The sequence below is a fragment of the Gymnogyps californianus genome, chromosome 1, assembly GCF_018139145.2.
Source record: "Gymnogyps californianus isolate 813 chromosome 1, ASM1813914v2, whole genome shotgun sequence".
In the NCBI taxonomy this organism is placed as follows: domain Eukaryota; kingdom Metazoa; phylum Chordata; class Aves; order Accipitriformes; family Cathartidae; genus Gymnogyps; species Gymnogyps californianus.
The window spans coordinates 21236715-21257589 of NC_059471.1; the positions used below are offsets into that span (position 1 = coordinate 21236715).

A 20875-nucleotide genomic window follows, 5' to 3' on the forward strand; every position below is an offset into this window, starting at 1 on the left:
CACCACCAAATGTGCATAGAGGATTTGTTTTCAAATCCTTTTTACTCTTGTGTATAGACCATCAAGTTATGCTTTGACATCATTACCTAGTAGGAAGAAATATGTTTAAAGAGAAAACCCAGAAGTTCTTCTGGATTCAGAACAGGGTTTTTATTTGACTTACTGATTTTTAGTAAGTCTCCAAATACTTAAAGGAGTTCAGAAGGCTAGAAGAATGCTAAAAGGGGGCTGGGGAGCTAGGTACTTCCATGACTGCAGACATGAATTCAGGGAGGTTCTGGCATTGAAATGATAAAGAATTAAAGATTAGGAATATATTTAATTAAAGATTAGGAATACATTGAAGACATTCAGCATGATTTTATAGAGTACATGAAACAAGCTTGACTTTGTTTAACAGTATGAATGCAGTTTGATTGAAAAGGCAACCTTACCAATGTTATACACTTAAGATTTTTACTTCTTAGAATCCCTGTTTAAAATCCTGTATAATATTGACAGAATAGGTTCTGAATGGCAGATCTCAAAATTCCTGCCAACAGATAACAATCACCAAATCGCTTCTAGACAGAGCTCTGCAAGCTCTGCATCTTTGAACACATAAACCTGGAAGTAGTACATAGGAGGTAATTTTAACTCAGCAAACTGACACAAAACCACGACCACTGAATTCTGACATTAGTGTTTTAGTTAAGATATTGATTGATTAAGAGGAATTAGGCATAGTCTATATAAAAGATAAGAGACAAAAGGAGAATTAGTGACTCGACAGAGCATGTAAGTACTTTCAGAAGAAAAAAGCACCTAGCACAAAAGATGTCTTGAATCTAGAAAAGAATAAGAAACGAGATTTGAGAACTAAAAACACACGGAGAAATTCAAATGTGAAAACCAAAGTAAAAAAATTCAGTGACCTATTTATTAAGAACTGCTTCCTTCAATATGAAGGTTGGGTCTGCTTCCTTCAAACAGAGTGATGCTTTGATAAAAGATATACTTCGGGCAAACAGTTTCCAGAGAGCAATATGAAGTGCTCTGTTAAACGTAACATTTTGTGATACAGATTATCAGACGAAATACTCTAATTCTGTGGACCACAGAAACTGCAATCTAGGAAATACTTGCATTTTTTCTTGTGTTAATAAAAGGCGATACTGTTTAGTTTCATCTGCTGCTTTTAATCTCTTAAGTTCTTTATGGACCTTCACCTATAAATTTTCATAACTTAAAAACATGTGTATTGCAATCCCAGCTTTAACTTTGAGAGCAATCCCCTGTTTTTCACAATGTAAGTGACGCTGGAAAGCTTATGTATTAATATTACAGCAGAAATACAATTCTGATTTCTCTGTTATTTTTCTTGTTGTGGCCCTTATACTATTTTTACATCTATCTTAAAATTAACTGGACAGTTTGACAGGATTTGTAGCTACCTATCATTCAGTAAAAACCTTTGTAATTAACCTTCAATCAATTTAATTTTCTGTCTTAACACAAAATTTCACAGAGCTGATCTGCTATTTACTGCAGTGCAGAAAATCATAAAATGGAACAACATGGTGTAAGCTTATTAAGTCAGTCAGTGTATAAGAAATTGCTTCAAGTAATAATAAAAAAAGTAACTTACCAAGTCTGCTACTCTGCACAAGCCATCTGAAAGCTGATCAAAGATCATTACAGTCTCTGGCCCAGGTGGTGTTGAACATGCCTTCTGGACTAGCTGTTCCGATTCTTGCAATGCTTTGTCCTGTGCTTCTTGAAATCCTTCTGGACAGCTCAGTTCTGGAACACCAAACAGACCCTGCAGTGCAGAACACAATGAAAACACATCACTATTACCCTCCTCGATTTCTGCCCCTTTGTTTCAAGATGGAATTATCACCACAAAATTTTACCAAAACGACCCTAGCTATCATATTGTGACACTTCACTAAAACGTTCCCACGAGTGTCTCTGTAGAGAGAACAGTCACAAAATCAGTCAAAGACACTGGTAGCACATGAAAACATCTTCATTTCCTAGAGCAAAACCTCACTGAGGTTCTTTTAGCCAGGACTGTTCTCAGCTAACCTTAAGAGTTCGGCATCAAACCCTCACAAACTCTCCTCTTCCACCTCACAACTTCCTATACCATCCTTTTCTCAAAGCATTTTTTATCTCGCTTCCAAAGCATGGGCACCAGACAAATCATAGGAAGTCCATTTACATTCCGAAATGAGGGAAAATCATCCCGCTGAAGCAAAAGAGACTTACGAAGGAATGTGAGGACTAAGCAAGAATGTCAAAACAGTGAATGAGCTGGCCAGCACCCCTAGATATGAACGGATTGTAGGCAATAGGACAGTTGTCTCAGGCTCATTACATGAGCCCCAAATCCTGGAACCAGATCTCAAAGGAATGATCAGCAACAACTCAAAAATTTTATGGTATTAACAGTTTTATTCCTGAAGTTCTCACCAAGCCTGGCCCTGTCCCACAGGGCAGGGTAAACATGCTGACTTGCGCAGGGTAGACACAGACAGCAGTTATGTTCTGCGTTTGTGGAAGAGCATTAAAGAGGTCCTGCTGCAGATCAAACAAAATTGTTAACACTACCTGCTAGAGAAGTTCCACGATACACACCTACAACAGTAAAAAAATTTCATTTAAGATAAAACAGCATCTCTGCAAGCAATACACTCCCTTCGCAACTGCTCAACTGCAACATGAGCATCTCCTTACCTCCTAACTACAGTATCTAACAGTACAAGGTACATGATTTCATACAACATCCATCCCTTCCCGAATTTAACCTCAGCATCTAAAAACCACAATCTGAATTTGAAAATCTGCAGGCCAGTCACTTTACAATGCACTTTCTGCAAACTCTTTGTGTTACAGCAGTCAGTTGCAGGTTTGCATGTAGCTTACAAGTATTTATCCAAATAAAATGAAAAGCTGCAAATTGACAGCTTGTCTGGAAAAGTATATATTCTGAAGCAAAAGCATCCCCCAAAGTAATTATTTGGGACATTCCAAGTTGCTTTTTCCTATTTTCTTTCTGACACTGTTGGTAAAACTGCCTTCCCCCCCCCCCCCAATGCTCTTTCTATAAGCTGGACACCCTAAGACAGAAACCCTTTCCTCACACTTCCTGTGTTTTAATTTATTATTTGGGAACAGGAATTGGACTGAAATGAACACTGAAAAAGATATTTTTATATATATACACATGTACACAAACGTGCACATAAACATAAATATACATGTACTACACCACCCTTCAATAATGCTTGCTGTGTAAGAGACTCAAGATTGCCCCTTCACTCAGATCCTCAGCCAGCTGATGCAGTGTCCTGCAATGTCCCAGAGAGCTCCTGGCCTTCCTGCTGCCCTACATCACCATCCACCCTCCCAAGTGAGCTCCTCCTGCGCATGTAGTCCTCTGTGAACAGGAGGTATCTTCTCTTAGAGGTAAATTAGCCACGGAGGTCCTCTTCCATATGACACCAAGTTTGACATAAAAATTAAAAAATTACAAAAAAATGAAGCCTGGTGCAGGTCTCTGTTCTTTAACAGTGTGGCTGCACAGGTGCAGCATTATTCTCTTTGGTTGGCCTCAGCATTTACACCCTACCTGTCGTAGCCTCTTTGCAAGCCTGAAATACACATCTCTCTTCCCAAAGAACTCTACAACCTCTCTGTGGGCCAAGCAAATCCAGAACTCATTCCCTAGACCAGACAAACGCACAATATTTAACTCGATTATTTCCTGGAGCAAGACTTACACCAGTGTGCTTGCAGAGGCAGGAGAGCCAGAAGAAAAGTTTCCCAAACACGTGCTGGATTATAAGCAGAGGTCAAATTTGTCCTCACTGAATCCCTTAGTCCCAGAGTTCCACAGCTTCACCAGCCTGCGCACCATAGCAGGAATAGCTGAGTCAGCAGACTAACACCTGGATTTTACAGGTGTAAGTAAATATTCTGCACGCACTGTGCCATTGAAAGTGCACATCTTACGCTGTCCAGGAACTTGTTTAGATTCCCAGGACTCTCATTAACAAATGTAGACAAGCTACCCTAAAAAGAAATACATCAAAAAGCCCGAGTGTCACCAATCCAGCAAACAAATGCTTTTTTTGCCACAAGCAACTGAATGTCACGAATGATATCCACACAAGAGGATGTCAGCAGTCTAATCGATTTTGAAGCACTGCCAAAGTGCATTGGCATGACACTGACAGATTAAAAAAGACACAGCCAGGTAAGAGCTGAGAGTGGAAGGGGTAATGCACATATATATACATATGGTCTCTACTGAGGCTCTCAGCAAATGTTTCAAAAAACAAGGCCGTGATTTTCAAACTCTTTGTGTGTCCAGAAGACAGGACGTCTTGGTTCATCAGAACCAAAACAAACCCTTACAAAGATGTAACCGCCTAACCCTCTGGTAACAGCCCGGCTGTCCCCGCCACCGCGATTTAAAAGTTTTAAAATAAAAAAATTACACACGAGAAAAGCAAAGCGCAAGGCTACCGGCAGCCAGGGCCGCCTCCTGCCCGCAACAGGCCCTAACCCTCCCGCCGCTCACCGTCTCTTTGCCCGCCGCGCTGCCGCGCAGCTGCTGCTGCTGCTTCGCATCGAAGGCGGCGCCCACCGGGCACCAGCTGGTGCTGACGGCCCGGCGCCCGGGCCTCGCCGCCCGGCCCCGCAGCGCCCGGCCCAGCGCCGCCGGCAGCGCCCGCCGGCAGCCGGCCAGCATGGCGGAGCGGCGCGGAGCGGGAGCCGGCAGCAGGCCCAAGCTCCGAGCTCGGCCGCGATCTCCCCGCGCCCGGGCCGAGGGGAGGAGGCGGAGGGGGAGGAGGCGGCGGAGCGCCGGAGGGCACAGGGCGGAGACAGGCGGAGCTCCCTGCCTCCCCTCAGCCCGCCCGCCCGGCTGCCTCACTCCCTCCCCAGCCGTTCCGGGGCGGAGGCGCCTTTTGCGGGCGGCTGTGGCCCCGCCTGGGCTGGCCCGGCGCTACGGGGAAGGGAAGGGAAGGGCAGGGAAGGGAAGGGCCGGGCCCGGCTCGGCGTGGTGGCCGGGCTCTGCCGCAGGCATGAGGGGGCCTGGCGGGCGCCTGGCGGGCGCCGGGGCCGCGGTGAGAGGAGGGGCCTCTGCCGACTGAAATTTCTCCTACATGTTTTCCAGTTAAACTTGAGTCCATTTTAAAGCGGTTTTTGGTCTAGATGCTTCTATGACACAAACTTATGGCCTTTGGCTTATGGGAAAAAAATCTCCTCTTACTGAAAAATTCACATAGCCCTCTCCTCTGTAGTAGTGTCCTAGTATCTCCCTCACTGTAATTCAGCTGACATGAGAAGTGCAGCTGTTTTTCCTGAAGAAACCCACGTCGCCATATTTGTTTCGGGTCTGTGATCCCTACTCGGGGTTCAACAACCGTGGGGATGTGTCCATCTTTCCTTGCCTCCCCAGCAGTGTTCGGGGTGATGGGAAGCCAGGCCTCATGCTCCTACATTGCACTTGCGCTGAATTTCATGATGCTGACCCCTGTCAATTGGCATCTCTGCTTTATTCTCTTTTAAGGGGAGGGAGTGAGACTTACCAGCATCTTTTGTTATATTTTTGAGTTTTAGGGGAAAAGGGGAAAAAGAAAAAAAAAATCTGAGAAAATACACAGAAATTAAAGTTTTCTGGCACAGGAAATATCTCTCGATCAGTTCTCCAGTATGTCTGCTTCAGTGTTGATTAAAGATTATCTTTCATTTGGGAGAATTTGCTTTGCACTGGCTAATTCTGAAGTACAGCAGCATTATGCTGTATTTTTGCACCGGCATTGAATATCTGCCCGCATCAGAGAATCCGCATGGCACTTCCTGCTATCACTCCATTTCGCTCTATTTCAGACCTTCAGCTACACAGAGAGCAAAGAACCATATTTAAAAGCTGTAAAATCCGCCCAGCTGCAACGAAACTCACTTGTGCCACAGAGCAAGCAGCCCCTGTGAAGGTATCAAATTATGACACAGAGCAAGCAGCCCCTGTGGAGGTATCAAACTACCCTAATTCCAAATTTTAAAATTATTTTGAAATGGTTGGATGCAACCTAACCAAGTTTCAAGTCCATCTACGCATGCCACCTAGAAAGATATTATTTGGCTTGGAAGTAACTGCTGCTTAATGTTGTCCTGGTTTCGGCTACGATAGAGTTAATTTTCTTCCTAGTAGCTGGTATAGTGCTGTGTTTTGGATTTAGTAGGAAAATAATGTTGATAACACACTGATGTTTTTAGTTGTTGCTAAGCAGTGTTTATACTAAGAAGTCAAGGATTTTTCAGCTTCTCATGCCCAACCAGCAAGAAGGCTGGAGGGGCACAAGAAGTTGGGAAGGGACACAGCCAGGACAGCTGACCCAAACTGGCCAAAGGGATATTCCATACCATATGACGTCATGCCCAGTATATAAACTGGGGGCAGTTGGCTGGGAGGGGCAGATCATGGCTCGGGAACTAACTGGCCATCAGTCGGTGAGTGGTGAGCAATTGCATTGTGCATCACTTGTTTTGTATAGTCTAATTTTTTAGTATTATTAGTGTCATTATTATTATCATTATCATTATTTTTTCATTCCTTTCTGTCCTATTAAACTGTCTTTATCTCAGCCCACGAGGTTTTTTTTTCTAATTCTCTCCCCCATCCCACTGGGTGGGGGGAGTGAGTGAGCGGCTGCATGGTGCTTAGTTGCTGGCTGGGGTCAAACCACGACAAATGTTTATACAAGATGGCAGGGACCCACATGTCATAAATCCAGAACTTGAAATTTTATCTTTTATTTTGTCCCACTTTCTTTTAAAACATTTGTCCTTCAGGACTGGTGTATGCACCCCTGTATAACTACAGTAAGTCACCAAACCAGTAATGTGTCAAGCCCAGCACTGTGGATTCTTAAGAGTTCTCTCTTGTGCAGAAGCCATTCCTGAAACCAGCTGCCCTGCAACTGCGGCCATAAAAACGGTTTATGCACATTAAGAATTTTTTTTATTTTGAGTTTTAAAAAACAAAGCTGACAACAGTAGATTAGGACAGTTTAATAAATAAACACCTGGTACCTTGTGACTGGGACAAGAAGGTGTTTAATTCAAACTCTTCTGAGTATGGCTCTGAAGCCTTGACCTCTGTTTTAGCAGCTGGTCATGAAAACTTCAGCACAATAAGTTGTGCAATGAGCAGTTGTGTGCATAATGAGGCCTGGTTTCCTACAGATACAAGTAGTGTGATCCTACACCTTCCCACTCTGATGGCTTCAGTAAAAAAAAAATTTTACTCAACTTTTAGGGAGATGCCTAGCTGGTCCCTGCAGTCCTACGTCTCCCTTTCAGCCTTTGGCATACCTCCCTGGACGATTTCTGTTTTATGTTGAATCCAGTAGAAATTGGCCAGCAGGTAACAACTTTATTAGGGAGGGCTGAAGGACACAGACATACATCATTCATAGGTAATGTGGAGTTAAGTGGCGGGCGATGGCAGCGGCTCCAGCGGGTCAGAGGTGCTGAACAGGAGGAATCCAGAGAAGGTGGTATCATCATCAGTGTCTGCAAATAGCCCGTTGAAAGTCTCTCCTTGGTGAGCCTGCAGCCACACCTCGTCTCCTCCCTGTAGCTCGAGGATGGTGGCTCCCGAGGCCTGGTCCTCTCCACTCTGGTACCTGTCCAATGTGTGCAGCATCTTGATGCCGTTTTTAACTAGAGCTACCCGGACGTTCCTTGAGTAGACAGTGATGTGGTAGGTGAAATAGTAAACACCGGGGTATTTGCAGGTGAATTTGCCAGTAACTGAGTTGTAGTCATTTAGACTATTATACAGCACCTTGTCAAACTTGATCGGGCGATTTGGGGGGGGAAATTTGGTGGCGATTGTAAGGCCGACGCTGAAAGCACTCCTTGGCAGGACTGCTGGAGCACCTACGTTCCCCTTATCTCCTCTGTCTCCTTTCAAGCCTCTTTCCCCCTGAACTCCTGGATTACCCTGTGGCCCCAGATCTCCGGTATTACCTTTAGGACCTGGATTACCAGTCAGGCCAATTGGCCCTGGGAAACCAACTCTTCCAGGATGGCCAATTTCACCCTTTGTCCCTTTTGGGCCTATGGGCCCAATGTCTCCTTTTAACCCCTTGTTTCCTTGCAGTCCCAGCTCTCCCTTCTGACCTTTGTAACCCACTGACCCTATAATTCCTTTTGGTCCCAGTTTCCCAGGTTGTCCTCTTTCTCCTTTATCTCCTTTGTTCCCCTTCTCTTCAACAGTCCCATTGGCTCCTAAATGAAACAAAAAAAAAAAAAGGAAAAAAAAAAAGACACTTCCTTGTGATCTTCCACTGGATTAGTGGGGCACAACATGAGTTTCAGCACGAAGACATATATGTGTAGGTGTGTGTCACCACTGTACATACTGTGCTCACTGTACATACAATTTCTCATACATTTAAGTGTAGAATAAGCATAACATCTGAAGAACCTGCTGTTGTGTTAGAAAACAGGTGCTCTGGCTGAGAGCAGCAAGAATAAGCTCAAAGAAAGGAAGGTGTGATTTGTCTACAGGCTGATGGTAGCGCTGACAGCTCACATCATCTCAGGCACAAGCAGCATCTGTCCAGACATTTGTTTTCAGCCTTTGGTATACAAAATGGAGGAGATGGTTCACAATTTAATCAGAGGAAGGTTCTATTTGGACAACACCCAGAACTTCCTTGCCATGTGTTTCTATAAGTTCTACGTGATGGAACTTTTCTTGCGTTACCTAGATTGCTACTGCAGTGCAACTAAAGGCTTTTTGTCCTTGTTATTTGCTACCACATGCTCCATTTATCCTTCATCCACTCTTGGACTGAAGCTCAAAGCCTTTGAAAATCCTCTAATTGCTGCACAAGGGTTTGAAGGTGAAGGTCTCATGATGTGAAGGGCGTGTTAGCAGTGATGGACAAAAGATACCATAATGATCATATACTCTGTCAATCAGGAAAAGAAGCTGATAATTTCTGCATAAGAGCCTCTGGCTTCTGATGTTAGGAATAATGCTGTATTTGCAGTTTACTCTTCTCAATTTACAATTGAGAGTATTTAACAGCAGCAATGAACTGAAAACAGGTGAGATTGTATGGTGAGCCTCTGGGAAAAGCAGCACAGGTCCATCAGGACAAGGACACAGGAAAAGAAGGTAGCTTTGGTAATTTTAAACAACATTTGCGGCCTCATGTCTCACGCTCCTTCCAGGACTGGGGTTGTTTCTAATAGGCTGGAGAAAAGTCTGAGGGGTGTAGAGCAGCTTGTAATTACTCCCATGCAATGCATATACTGTACGTTATTTCTCAGGGTCAACTTCAGGATTTTGGAGAACCTGGACACTGTCTTTGGCAGGCTTCCATGCTTTTGGATGTATACATTGTCTGTGTACAATTACTCTAAGGATGCACAAGTCCAGCATCTCAGAGTTACTGAATTTGTGCAGAATGATGTGATGCCACTTGGACAATGGCTGACTCCCTGCTTTTATGTACAAGTCACTCTGCACATATACATCCATCTGACACAGGAGACATGCTGCATATGCATAAGTTGGCTAAACAGGTGAAGTATACAGGATCTACTGTATTTTCAGGTGTATAACTTGTGTATTCTACAATTTCTTTTAAAAGTCCCTTTCCCTGAAGTTGCATACATAGCTACAGGAGCCTCACTTCCCTGAGGTAGCTGCAGATGCGGTGTCTTCCTCAGCAGCTGACAAAGGATCAGAGATGGGAAAGGTAGGATAACAGGCTGAGTGAACAAGTTGTAGGGCATCAGAGGTAGCAGGATAATTGGAGGTGGCAAATTCCTCTTGTATTTTCAGCATGTGTGTGCAGCCTCTACTACTTCTGGAAAAAGGTTTTTTAGCCTTTATGGTACTTTTGCTACAGCTAGAATGTATAGCACATCCAGTGCTCGCAAACATAAGGGCAGCATTTGATAGACAAATAATAAATTGAAACACTTCTTCTCTGACCTCGTTCTCCTTTCTCTCCATTTGCACCATCTTTTCCTGGACTGCCAGGAAGTCCTGCTTCACCTATTACAGAGGAGAAAAACAGATTTTCATTAAACAATTAAATTACCAGAAAACTTGGCATGAATCCTTCTCTAATCCTTCCTCTTCAAGCCTGGCTAAACAGTAATGTAAAGAGTAGTCTTACTCCTGACTTCTAGTGGGTGCCACTGCTGGTACTTTTATCTAATGGAGAGATTGACAGAGAGCACAGAAACTCTGCTTGAGGACAGTGCTTTTTTAATACAGAGGGAATCCTTGGCCTAAGGAGGTGGGTTATTGAGATATGTAGAGGAGCTATACCCTGGTCAGGACCACCAATGTGAAAACCTCTTGTCCTGTTGTTGCCTGCATCCATGGAAGATACCAGCAGGAAAAGGAGTGAGGAAGCCACATTCAGCAAGAAGCTTTGCAGGGACAGGAAGCCTAGTAGGGAAACAATGGTAAACTCCCCTCTCAAGAAGAGACATCTGCAGGGGTTTGGCCAATGGTAATGAAACGTTACAGTGGAATAGTATTGCCTGTAGAACTGAGGAAGGCATGCACACTCTTGATCCCTGTATCTAGCATGACACGGACTTTCCACTGCTCTGAAGAGAGCACTTATAGAAGTCATTTTTGTAGTAACATCACGGGTGACCAGGAGGTGTGCGATCAAATACCTGGATTTGCATCCAGAACGCAACAGAAGCAAAAAGAGTTGGTAGTTTGGATGTAACCATATTCCAAGGGTAGCTCTCCAGCCATATGGACTGGAGAATAGTTCTTTAGCAGTTTTCTGCACAATGGGCACAGTCCAGCATCTGCTGAAATTTCATTGACTTGGTAAGGAACAAAGCTAAGTCACAAGTATTTAACTGCAACGTAAATACAATGTAAACATACAATATAAAGAATGGTACAGTCACCCCAATTTGTTCAAACAAAGAATAGTCAGCACAGTCATCATAATAGCTTAATTTAGGAAAAAAAGTTGGGGACTTTATCAGAAACCAGTGATATCATGTGATAACTCACTGGAATAAAGTGAGGACCTTTATAAGATAAATGAAAATAAGTAAGCTCTAGGTTTTCTGTTTTTCAGACTTCCCTGGATCCCTGCATATAGAAAAAGAAGACAGTTAATTGTATGTGCCTATTAAGAAGCTAATGGAATTTTTTTTGTTTGTTTCTAGATTTTAAAAGGTTTTGGTTTTAGCCAGTCTAGGGCACTGAAAGCAGAAGGAGAATGTAAGTGGTTGCTTGACAGAGAACTCTAAATCATTTTATAAACAAGAAAGTTCAAAATAACTCTTTAGCAATCACTGAGGTAAATACGTAAGTGGGTAGACTTGTCTTTCAGTGGTCCAGGGCAGGCCATAAGCAGTGAATAACTCTTCATTGCCCAAATTATAAGTGCTGGTTATTTTTCATCTGATGTAGTTTACTACAGATCTGCTGTAGTTTACAGCCAGACAAACAGTTGTGGTGTATAAGAGAGAAGAGTCAAGTGGTAGAAAAAGGATCTGGTAGCAGATCCTGCCTATGCCAGCGTAGCCATCAAAGAACCACACATCAAACTACACCTTCAACACTGATTCTGCAGCAGACACTGTCTGCGGAGGCTTATACTTTTCTGGTGGAGCAGGTGATTCATTAGCCTAGCAACCCGGTCTATTAAAGGCAGACATTTCCACTAGCTTGGAAGACATAGTAAAACACTTTAGCACACTTTAAGTTAATTTCTTTTAGACTGTTGACCTCAGTTTGGTTTATGTACTAGATTATATACTCCACTGAAATGAGCTGTGATTCACAATCCTTAAGATCAGCACTCGGTAGAAGGATTTATCTGGTAAGTACAAGTTTGATCCGGATTGATTTGTGCAGCTGAGTTAGCCAGGCCCACAATAACAGTGTTTGTGACAGGTTTCTGCATTAAGCCATCATGCCACCTGCATGATGCCACACCATAGCTGACCTAACATAAAGCCTGTTGGGGAAAAGTTCCCCCCCCAAATTTTGTGAACAAATTTGAAGCAGCAGATCTGCACTTGTCCTGTGCTTTGCATTCTGGGGTTGTGACAATTCAGATGAAGTGTTATATGTCCACATGCCCACAGATTTATCACTTTGTGCAACCCTGTCCTTGATATTCCAGCACGGATGCAAGGGCCATCATTATCCTGAGGCTTAAAGTACTATGGGAATTATTAGCTTTAGGATGCTGAGAAGATTACCTCTGTCTTCAGTATCACACAAAAATCTCTATTGTAGCCTGTTAGAGCAGACATGAATCCTACACTGTTTTTCAATAGTCTCCATTCCTGAACTTCCCTCTAGTGGCTCTTGAATTACAGCAAGTAGGCACACTCAGAAGCAAATGTAAAATGTAAAATTTACAAATGTAAAATTCAGATCAGAAAGAGCAATCTTCTTACCACTGCACACTTCGTATTACACCGAACAAGGTATCACTTGTTGGGTTTTTTTTTTTACTGAGCTTGAAGCTCTTTAGAGAAATATAGTTGCTATCTTAGAGATGTAGGAGTAGGTTTACAGGCTTTAAAATTTTCAAATAGACAGGAAAATATTCCCAAAATAGAAGGTAAAGTCTTTCTTCTTTTGTTTTTATCCCATGGACCTGACCTCTCCATAGTATTAGCTATCTTGCTTTCATTATTAGGTCTGTCTTTATATTTCCTTCTTCAAACAAGTAAATGACGAATGTCTGAAATGTTTTCTGAAGGCTAGGCAGAATAATCCCGTTAATGCAGAGTGACTACAGACAACTTCGGGAACTAATGGCATTGCATTTGACACATGAAATCATTTATTCTGAACAAAGTACCTGTATCTCCCTTGTCGCCTTTTGAACCGTCACGTCCATCACGACCGGGTATGCCATTGTGCCCAGGATTGCCGGGGATGCCAGGATACCCTTGGGTACAGACGTCCTGTTTTTGTATTTCTGCTGTGCTGACTGCAATAGCCAGCAGTATAATCCAGTTTTTCATTCTTTAGATAGGTTTTGTGATTCTGGCTGAAAGATTTAAGAAAGCAAAAGTACATCTGCCTAAGTCTACCTTAGAAGGGGATGCAGGGTGGGGGAGGGAGGAAAAAAAGGAAATGGGTTTTCACCATGTCTATTGTTTTGTTTTGTTTTATTTATAGGTCTCTACATAGCATTAAGTACAGTCCTGGAGACTACTGAGTGCTATTTCAAATAATAATTTAATGGGAATATCAGTCATAGCATCATTATACATTTGAAACATTAACTCAGCTTTACACAATTTAAAATATTCCTTAATTCCCTGTGATTTGGAGCATCAGGTTCTGTTTCATATTTTCTTATGCAGTATGACTTGTGGAAATACGTGACTCTGCAAAGGGAAATTTTGATGCAGGTAGATGGTGAGCAGCTGAAAGTCACGAAAGCTCTGGAGAGGTTTAGAGCTACCCTTGATGTCCTCAGGATCTAGCCAGCAAACAAGAAAACAACAGCTCAGTGCATCCAAAGACTTTCACATGGTTCTATTTAAACCATGAGTGCATTGACAAAGCCCAGATTTCATGGATTTGACTGAACTTAACCCAAATTTCAAGATCATAATAAAAAGGCCACTCAGGTAAAGTGATAATCTTCCCCCCCCCCCCCCCCCCCCCCCCCCCCCAGCAATTACAGCAAGGAATACACAGTTGCAGCAGCTATATGCTGAAGAACTTCCAGTGACCTGTCTTACTCCAACCAAAACCATAAAACCCCAATGTCTGGCAAGTCTACAAGGAAGTGTGCTAGTAATAATGTTGTTGCTGTCCTAAGCCCAAATCAACAGTCAAAATTTCAGGTCCTGGGGGGTGATTCAGGTAGGACCAGTGATCCCACATTCATACACAAGGATTCATACAATGTCCTGTTTCTCTGAGCTTTAGTTTTGCTTACATAACACATAGGCATTCTCCTTGTTCAGAAATCTCTTTATAAACTCCCCTAGCCAGAACAGTGCCCAAAGAGGAGCTATTTCATGGCCATTGCTCCTTTCAGAGCCATGCAGAAGCCTGTCTACATCTTCCAGCTTCCTCTTTCCTATTTCAAAGACTTCCTACCAAATGGCACCTTATGCATTAGGAGCCTGTAAGGAAACCCTTCTTCTCTCTGATCTCCAGCCTTTTATCAGTGTTGGCCATTAATAACCCAGTATCTCTCTAACAGCTTCTTAAGGGAAAAATAATATAATTAAGCCAGTCAAACAGCTTATAACCAAGAAGAAGCAGAGGTCTTAATGCCCACTTCTCCATCCACATTTCTCCCTGCACCTACTCGTGACTGCACAGTTGTACCTCTCATCTCCCAGGAGCTGGTTCTGGTGCCACAGGAGGTGAGCTAGGGCAATTCAACTCCCTAATTCAGCACAAAGCAATCATCTTTTTATGTTGGGGGTTTTTTCCATTGGAGTTAGTCGTCTACTGGGTTAATAAGTTGAATGACCTCAGAGGGGGTCAGAGCTGGAGCGGAGTGAGATGAGGGCAAAAATGTGAGGGATCAGTAAGAGAGGTTTTTGGCAAAAACAAGTCTTTAGTCTGGTTCTCCCCCTTCATGTAATTATGCTACTTAAAGTCCAGCTTATATTTATCCTTTCATTAGAGTGTCCCTCCTATATAATGTCTTTTAATATAGGCCCACCAAAATAGATTAATACTTAATTCTATGTGCAACTGGTTTAAGTGAGTGTAAGAGCAATTAATGGGAAGAGATTAGACTGAGGAACAAAAATGAAATAGCAACAAAATTAATGCCCATTTTATTTGGAATTAATATTCATAAATGTCTAATGCACAGAAGCTTGGTCTATATAGGTTAAGTACTTATACAGGTAAAAGTGATAGTCAGAATGAGTAAATTTTACATAATTGGCTTTTGAATTGGTTCTTTCATTAATGAGAACTGAATACTAAGATCAGTATTCCTTTTGAAATATTAACTAGCATTGACTAAAAAAATTATGTCTTCTGTTTAATCTCTTCACCACCGTTTCTCAGTCTCATGAAACAATGCACACAAATACCATATAGAGAGAGACTACTATGTTCTCAATAAGAATAATTACACCCTGTTAGCAATATTCGATTTAAATACTCTTTTAACTTAATTTATAGAGGGAGACCTTAATTTTGGGACACGTTCCTTAATCTTTTTGTTCTGTCTTCAGAAAAGTTCCCCATTTTGCAACAATTATTGGGAATGTGATTTATGGTGTCTTTGCCAACGGTCTACAGAGAGATGTTTGATCACCCACCAGCAAAATCCTGCTTTGCTGCTGCTGGTTGGCACTAAAGAAAGTTGAAAATAGATTAAACATTTGCTACTTCTGAGCTATATAAACATTTGCTGCCTTAGTCAAAGGACTCTAGAGGAGTGCAAAAGGAAGAAGTGCTCTGTATGACACTGGTAGGATATGATGGAGAAGTCTGACAGTCCTTGTCCACTGACAGAAAACCCCATTCCCAGCTGTCTAAGGGAGTGTTTCTTGCCTAAGGAATAGACAGTTTGGTCCCCATACATGCAGTCCTCTCCACAAGCTGACAACATCAATATCGTCATCATCATCACCACCATCATCACATATATAGGATCCTTGGTCTTACCTCATTCACTTTGTACTTGCAGTGTCCTTGGGCATCTTTAACCAGAGTATAAAAGCTTCGTGTAAAGCAATGCACGCTTCAAATATGTGCCTTGAGGACAAGTACTTGTTTGGTCACTAAATTCTCAAAGGTCAGTGATTTAATTTTGAGAGCTGTTCAATAATTAAAACAGGTTTAAACTGGAATCTTCCTACTTATTCCAACATTAAGCTGAAGTGCTCTGTACTTTGGCTTTTACCACTGTTACGTGAAAGCAAATTGTTAAAATGGATTAATAAGGCTCTGATTTGCCTGTGCCATCATACAAATACATTACACAAATGTTAGCCTTTGACAGCTTGGTTGGTTTGTAGGATGGAAGGCATCTCTCATACCATTATTGTGCTGCAAAGACATGTAATAAAGTTAGTTTCTGTATCAAGCAATTTACAATGGAATTAGGGACAAAAAGACTATAGAAATTAAAAATAACAATGCTGTGAATGTGGCATTACAAATATGAGGTGATTATGGAACAGAAGTAATGAGGTTGAATTAAAGTAAAAAAATTGAATGACAAAAAGAACTTTCCATGTGTAATTAGCAGGCTCCCCATCTAGCCATTCAAGCATCAATCAAAGCTATTGTGCTACTAAATTATATATTATTGGTAACTAAATTTGAAGAAGCCATAACGATACTTAACTGTCTTCTTGAAACTACTGAAACTGCTGCTGTCTAAGGACTAGTGAAACTAAAGCAACTGAGCGTATCATCAACTCCTTAAATGCTGATCGTGAACAGTGAAGGATAAAACCAATAGTAACAGGAGTTAATGTGTTATAGGAAGTGGCCTTAATTCACCCCTGTTGGTGCAAGTGACTGAAAACCCTGTGTCTCAGGGGGTTCCCACACTGCAAAGGTATGACGTGTGGTCTGCGTATCAAATAACGTATCCTCAGCACAGCTGAGCAACGAATAGTTTTCACTAAGGTCTTCACCACCCCCCTGTGGTAATAAGAAAATACTGCAAGTCTTACGGTGCCCTGGTTTCTATCTGGGACTTTGTACCTACCATGCCCTGAGGAAAAGGAAGGACAATGTGCAGCAATTAGCTGCTCTACTTGAATGAACTTCTGTAGCCAAATTAGCCTCGCTGCTGTGCTAATTGAGAAGAAGAAATGAGAGTGACGACAAACAATCCTTTTCTCTTTACCCATTAGGCACCATCTGAAATTTTCTAAGGTTGCTTAGCCTCGGCCTCCTCTCACACTTCAAAACTTTGAGTCATTAAAAAATAGCCCACCCTGCCAGCTTAGTGCTGTGCCCTCAGTGATCTGTCCTGCCATGCAGAAAACCTGGATTTACTGACGAACCTTGCTGGCTGCGGGGTGCTGGGAGAGCCGGTGGCTCTGGGGGGACAGCACCGGGGGCAGCAGGGGCTCCTGGGGACATGGCACTGGCAGCGGCAGGGCCTCCCAGGGCAGCAGGACCCTTACACTGACCCAAAAGAGGCTGTGAATTTTACAATGACAGCAGTCACGGTCTGTCTATCCCAATCCTGAGATGAGAATCACATAATTCATTAGTTACATCTACCTTGATGGACTCTGCAGTTAGTCCAGTTTGATGCTTTTTTAGCAGAACCAAGAAAATTGCTGTAGGAATGGCCTTAAAGATAAACATTACCGTCAGCTGCTTTCTAGTGTGCCTTGTCTCATCACAGAATAATGCCTTGGAAATAATTACACAATAGCAAAAGTTCATAATTTGCTCTTAAAAAAAGTTGCATCTGAATGGCAAGAGATGCAGGGGTTTTTTAGATTGATTGCTGTGCTAATTACCTTTGTTAGGAGCTGAATATGGCGGTAATGACCATGAGATGGATGGTTAATAAAAGAACATATACCCAATCTTATTAGCAGAGCACCTTCTAGACACTTTTTCAGTCCTTCGTGAGTCGGTATCTCCAAAGTCTGGGGTATGCTCCTAGGTAGAGGTCAAGGTTAACTGTGCCTAGCAAATCTGCCTACTGACAGTTCACTTCAGCGTATATATTGGGCCTTCTGCTTTCTTACTTCCTATGTGTCAGAAACAAGGAGGAATTTGGCATGTGTCTGGTTCTGCCAGCAGAGTCCCTCAGGAGCACCTGGAGCTGCTCCTTCCCCTTGAAGCAGTTTCAGCTTTCCAAAAATCACTAGGAGAAAGTCGATAAATCCCACGTCGTCTTGTGTTTCTCTTTTGAGTGAAACTCAGCCCTTGAAGGGCAGTGGTACTCCTTGCTCTGCTCACCTCTGCCCTCTCAGATTTGCCCTTCTGAACTTTGGTGAGACCAGACTCCAGGGATGTGGACACCTTCCAACCTTCGCTTGTCTGCAGAGTGGTTTGTCCGTCATTGCTGGTGGCCCACTCTGAATGCTTAAAACATTAAAATGACTCAGGTAAAACCTTGCGCAGGTGTTGCCCCCCCACCCCGCCAAGATGCACAACAGAAATACAAGATGCAACATAAACGGCGGGTGTGATGGTTGCGGATCACTTGTCTGGTGTAATGCACTGTAGGTGCCAGCAGAGACATTATCTGGGGATGTCATATGGAGTCCATAAGGGGAGCAGGGGTGTGGGTGTAAATGTATATGTGTACAAACACACACACACACCTTTTTTTTGAAACCAGAGCCTAAATACCTAATAATGGCAGTACGTGAGTTCTCAGCCCTGGGTACTCACCTGGACAACGAGAAGTCAATTCTGATTGCAGTGAACTAAACCTAACACAGACCTAAGATTAAAAAAACCCGTGCTGACAGTTTATACGGTTTTGACATATTCGCACAATAGCTAGTTAGAATAACTGAATTTTGAAAAATATTCAGAAACACACTAAATATTTGTGTGCTTTCCTTACAGGCTACATGATGTGCAGTTTTCCATTGCTGACTTTGATGTCTCCTTTGGTACTGTAACATAAAAAGGCCCGAATCCTTGTCTCTGTTACCAAGCACAGTTTGTCATGTAGCCTCTAAAAAAAAAACCAAACCAAAAAAACCAAGACAAGCAGTGCTATTTCTGCATGAACTAAAAGCTCCACCTGATGGATCAGCTCTCGAAGAACGTAAAAGCTGACGGTACGGAATGATCTACAGGATTTAGCCCGACTGCCAAAGCATGAAATAAAATGCACAAATGAGCTCACCATGGCCAGATGAATTGCAGGCTCCTTAGAAAGCCTATTGATCACAACGTCCTACTCCAGTGTTTGCTCAAGGTATGTTTTTTGGTCATCCGATCTACCTCACTAAGTGCTCAGACTGTGCCTTTCACTTCGGTATTGGAGCACTCAGCACGCATCCCGCTGCAGTAGCAGCACTTGGGAGGCCTGGGAAACTCTCAGCTTTGAGGTGAACCAAGAAAGAGGGATAAGAGCTTGGACATTGGAAGGAGGGGGAAAGAATTGGCAAACCCAACTATTCTGCCAGCATTTGAACTCGCCAAAGCATTTTTGATGAAAATATTTCAGCAAAGTATGTTATTTGGTTAAAGCTCAGGTGTCTCAGCGAAACATAATTTTTGACGCAGCCTTGAGCAGGAAGGACGTATGCACGCCGTTCAGATGTGGTCCCCTGCTCTGTCAGAGTAACGAGAAACGAAAAACTTCCCTGAATCAGAGCAGTAAGCTGAATCGCCAGCAGCGTTGCCCATTGCTCTAACAAGCAGGCTGGTAAGCCTGTTCACACACATTTATAGAACATGCCTTTTGGGCGAACCCTTTCAAAAGGTTTTGCTTTTGTTCCAAAGAAAATAAAATTTAATCCTGCTTACCTAATCTACAGTACTTAAGTCACCATCCTCTGTTAGCAAGAGCTTTATTAATACAGAAGCTGCATTTGCATTTACTTTCAAGGTGTACTGTGGGAGCTGTCTGCCAGGACAAGGTAAAGCACAGTGATTGCAGACGCATATGGCTGGGGCAGTAACAAGGCTGGGTTTTGCCTGAACAATGAAGACTTCAATCCCAGAATCAGGTTTAGTAGTTGTTAAAATGAACTTGTGCTGGGAAGTACTGTAGCTGTTACTGTGACCTTTTTTGCTTTAAAATAATGAAATAAATAAGACAGTTGATACATTTTTGCATCACAGAGGATATTTTGTAGACAATAAAAAAACCCCACAATTTTAAAACCGCACAATAAAGTTTTATAAGACACAGCTGAGGAACTTCAGCTTTGTACATTATTTAATTCAAACATGTACAGTAAGAGAAAAATAATGGGAATGTAAGTTTTCCAGAATGCACTTATTTCCAGAAAATAGATTCATTTGACGAACAATGTTCCAAGAGTAAATAAACCTTGTAATGCAATTACTTCAGAACAAATGCACATCAAGCTACTGCAGTCCTATACATTGTACTTCAGCCGTCAACAGCCAATTCATCTGCTCTGTAGCCAGCACGCTTCATTTACAACATGTGTAACAGCACACAGATGGTAAGATGCACAAAGCAATGTACGCAAGATAAAATGTTACAAAACACTTGTCAAAATAAAATATATATGCAAGTCTTCCCTAGTATTTACAACAAATAGTTTTAAATTAGAGATCGTTCAGAAGGCATCTCCTACATACAAACGCCACATACCAAAAAAAGCAGAAAGGCAGTCAAAGAAAGGTACTGTGTTAGTTATGGCTAAAGACCTTTGGCTCCAAAACTCTGTTATAATTATTTTCAAAAGACAACTAAAATGTGGAACATTTGAGTAGTCTGTCTTTGAACTCCGTTATTACACTGACCACTAAAACTCAATGTGAAATTTAGCATGGCAAGAGCCACTTGTAAAACAATCTTATTATTTCATACATCAAATGCTCTGAGTTAGATGCAATTATGGTTTGGCATTTTCCTAACTCAGTGGGAACACATTTGAGGACAATTATATTTTACTGCATCTCATGCATAAAGTCTGAGGTTATCTGCTCAGCAGGCCATCGGGAAGGCTGTGGCTGTGCTTTATCTAGACGAGGCACAAATGTGCTTAGTAGTTGCCCTAGAACTTTTTATAGTAACTTAAAGCATGCAAAAGCGAGAGGAAAAGAACAGATGTTGCCATCACACCCTTATGATCATATGTAAGTTTTGTCAGAAGGAGGATCAGGGCAAGAGTTGCTAGAATACAAACTTTTACATTTTAGTTGCAACTCTTCTTCCCACAGACT

General features: G+C 42.3%; 2 protein-coding genes across 5 annotated transcripts in view; both read right to left on the reverse strand.

Annotated features, from left to right (window-relative positions):
- Positions 1-4847, reverse strand: part of MIPEP (mitochondrial intermediate peptidase) — a 659177-nt gene extending 654330 nt beyond the window's left edge. For 3 of the 4 annotated variants that reach the window (XR_007767749.1, XR_007767750.1, XM_050911813.1), the window contains exons 1-2: positions 4571-4847; positions 1628-1801 (exon numbers count right to left, since the gene is read on the reverse strand). Coding sequence is in view for 2 of the 4 variants with exons in the window: in XM_050911813.1 (XP_050767770.1) it covers positions 1628-1801; positions 4571-4741 (345 nt within the window). In the remaining 2 variants the exon portion in view is untranslated. Of the gene's footprint in view, positions 1-1627; positions 1833-4570 lie in introns of all 4 variants that reach the window. The other variant, XM_050911826.1, reaches the window with a different exon arrangement.
- A 2636-nt stretch (positions 4848-7483) lies between these two features.
- On the reverse strand, positions 7484-13062 carry LOC127029423 (complement C1q and tumor necrosis factor-related protein 9A-like). Its single transcript, XM_050915043.1, has 3 exons — positions 12882-13062; positions 10013-10075; positions 7484-8289 (listed from the first exon to the last, which is right to left on the reverse strand). Exons 1-3 carry the CDS (start codon positions 13045-13047, stop codon positions 7484-7486), a joined length of 1035 nt encoding a protein of 344 aa, XP_050771000.1. The 5' UTR covers positions 13048-13062.
- Positions 13063-20875: the final 7813 nt, after the last annotated feature.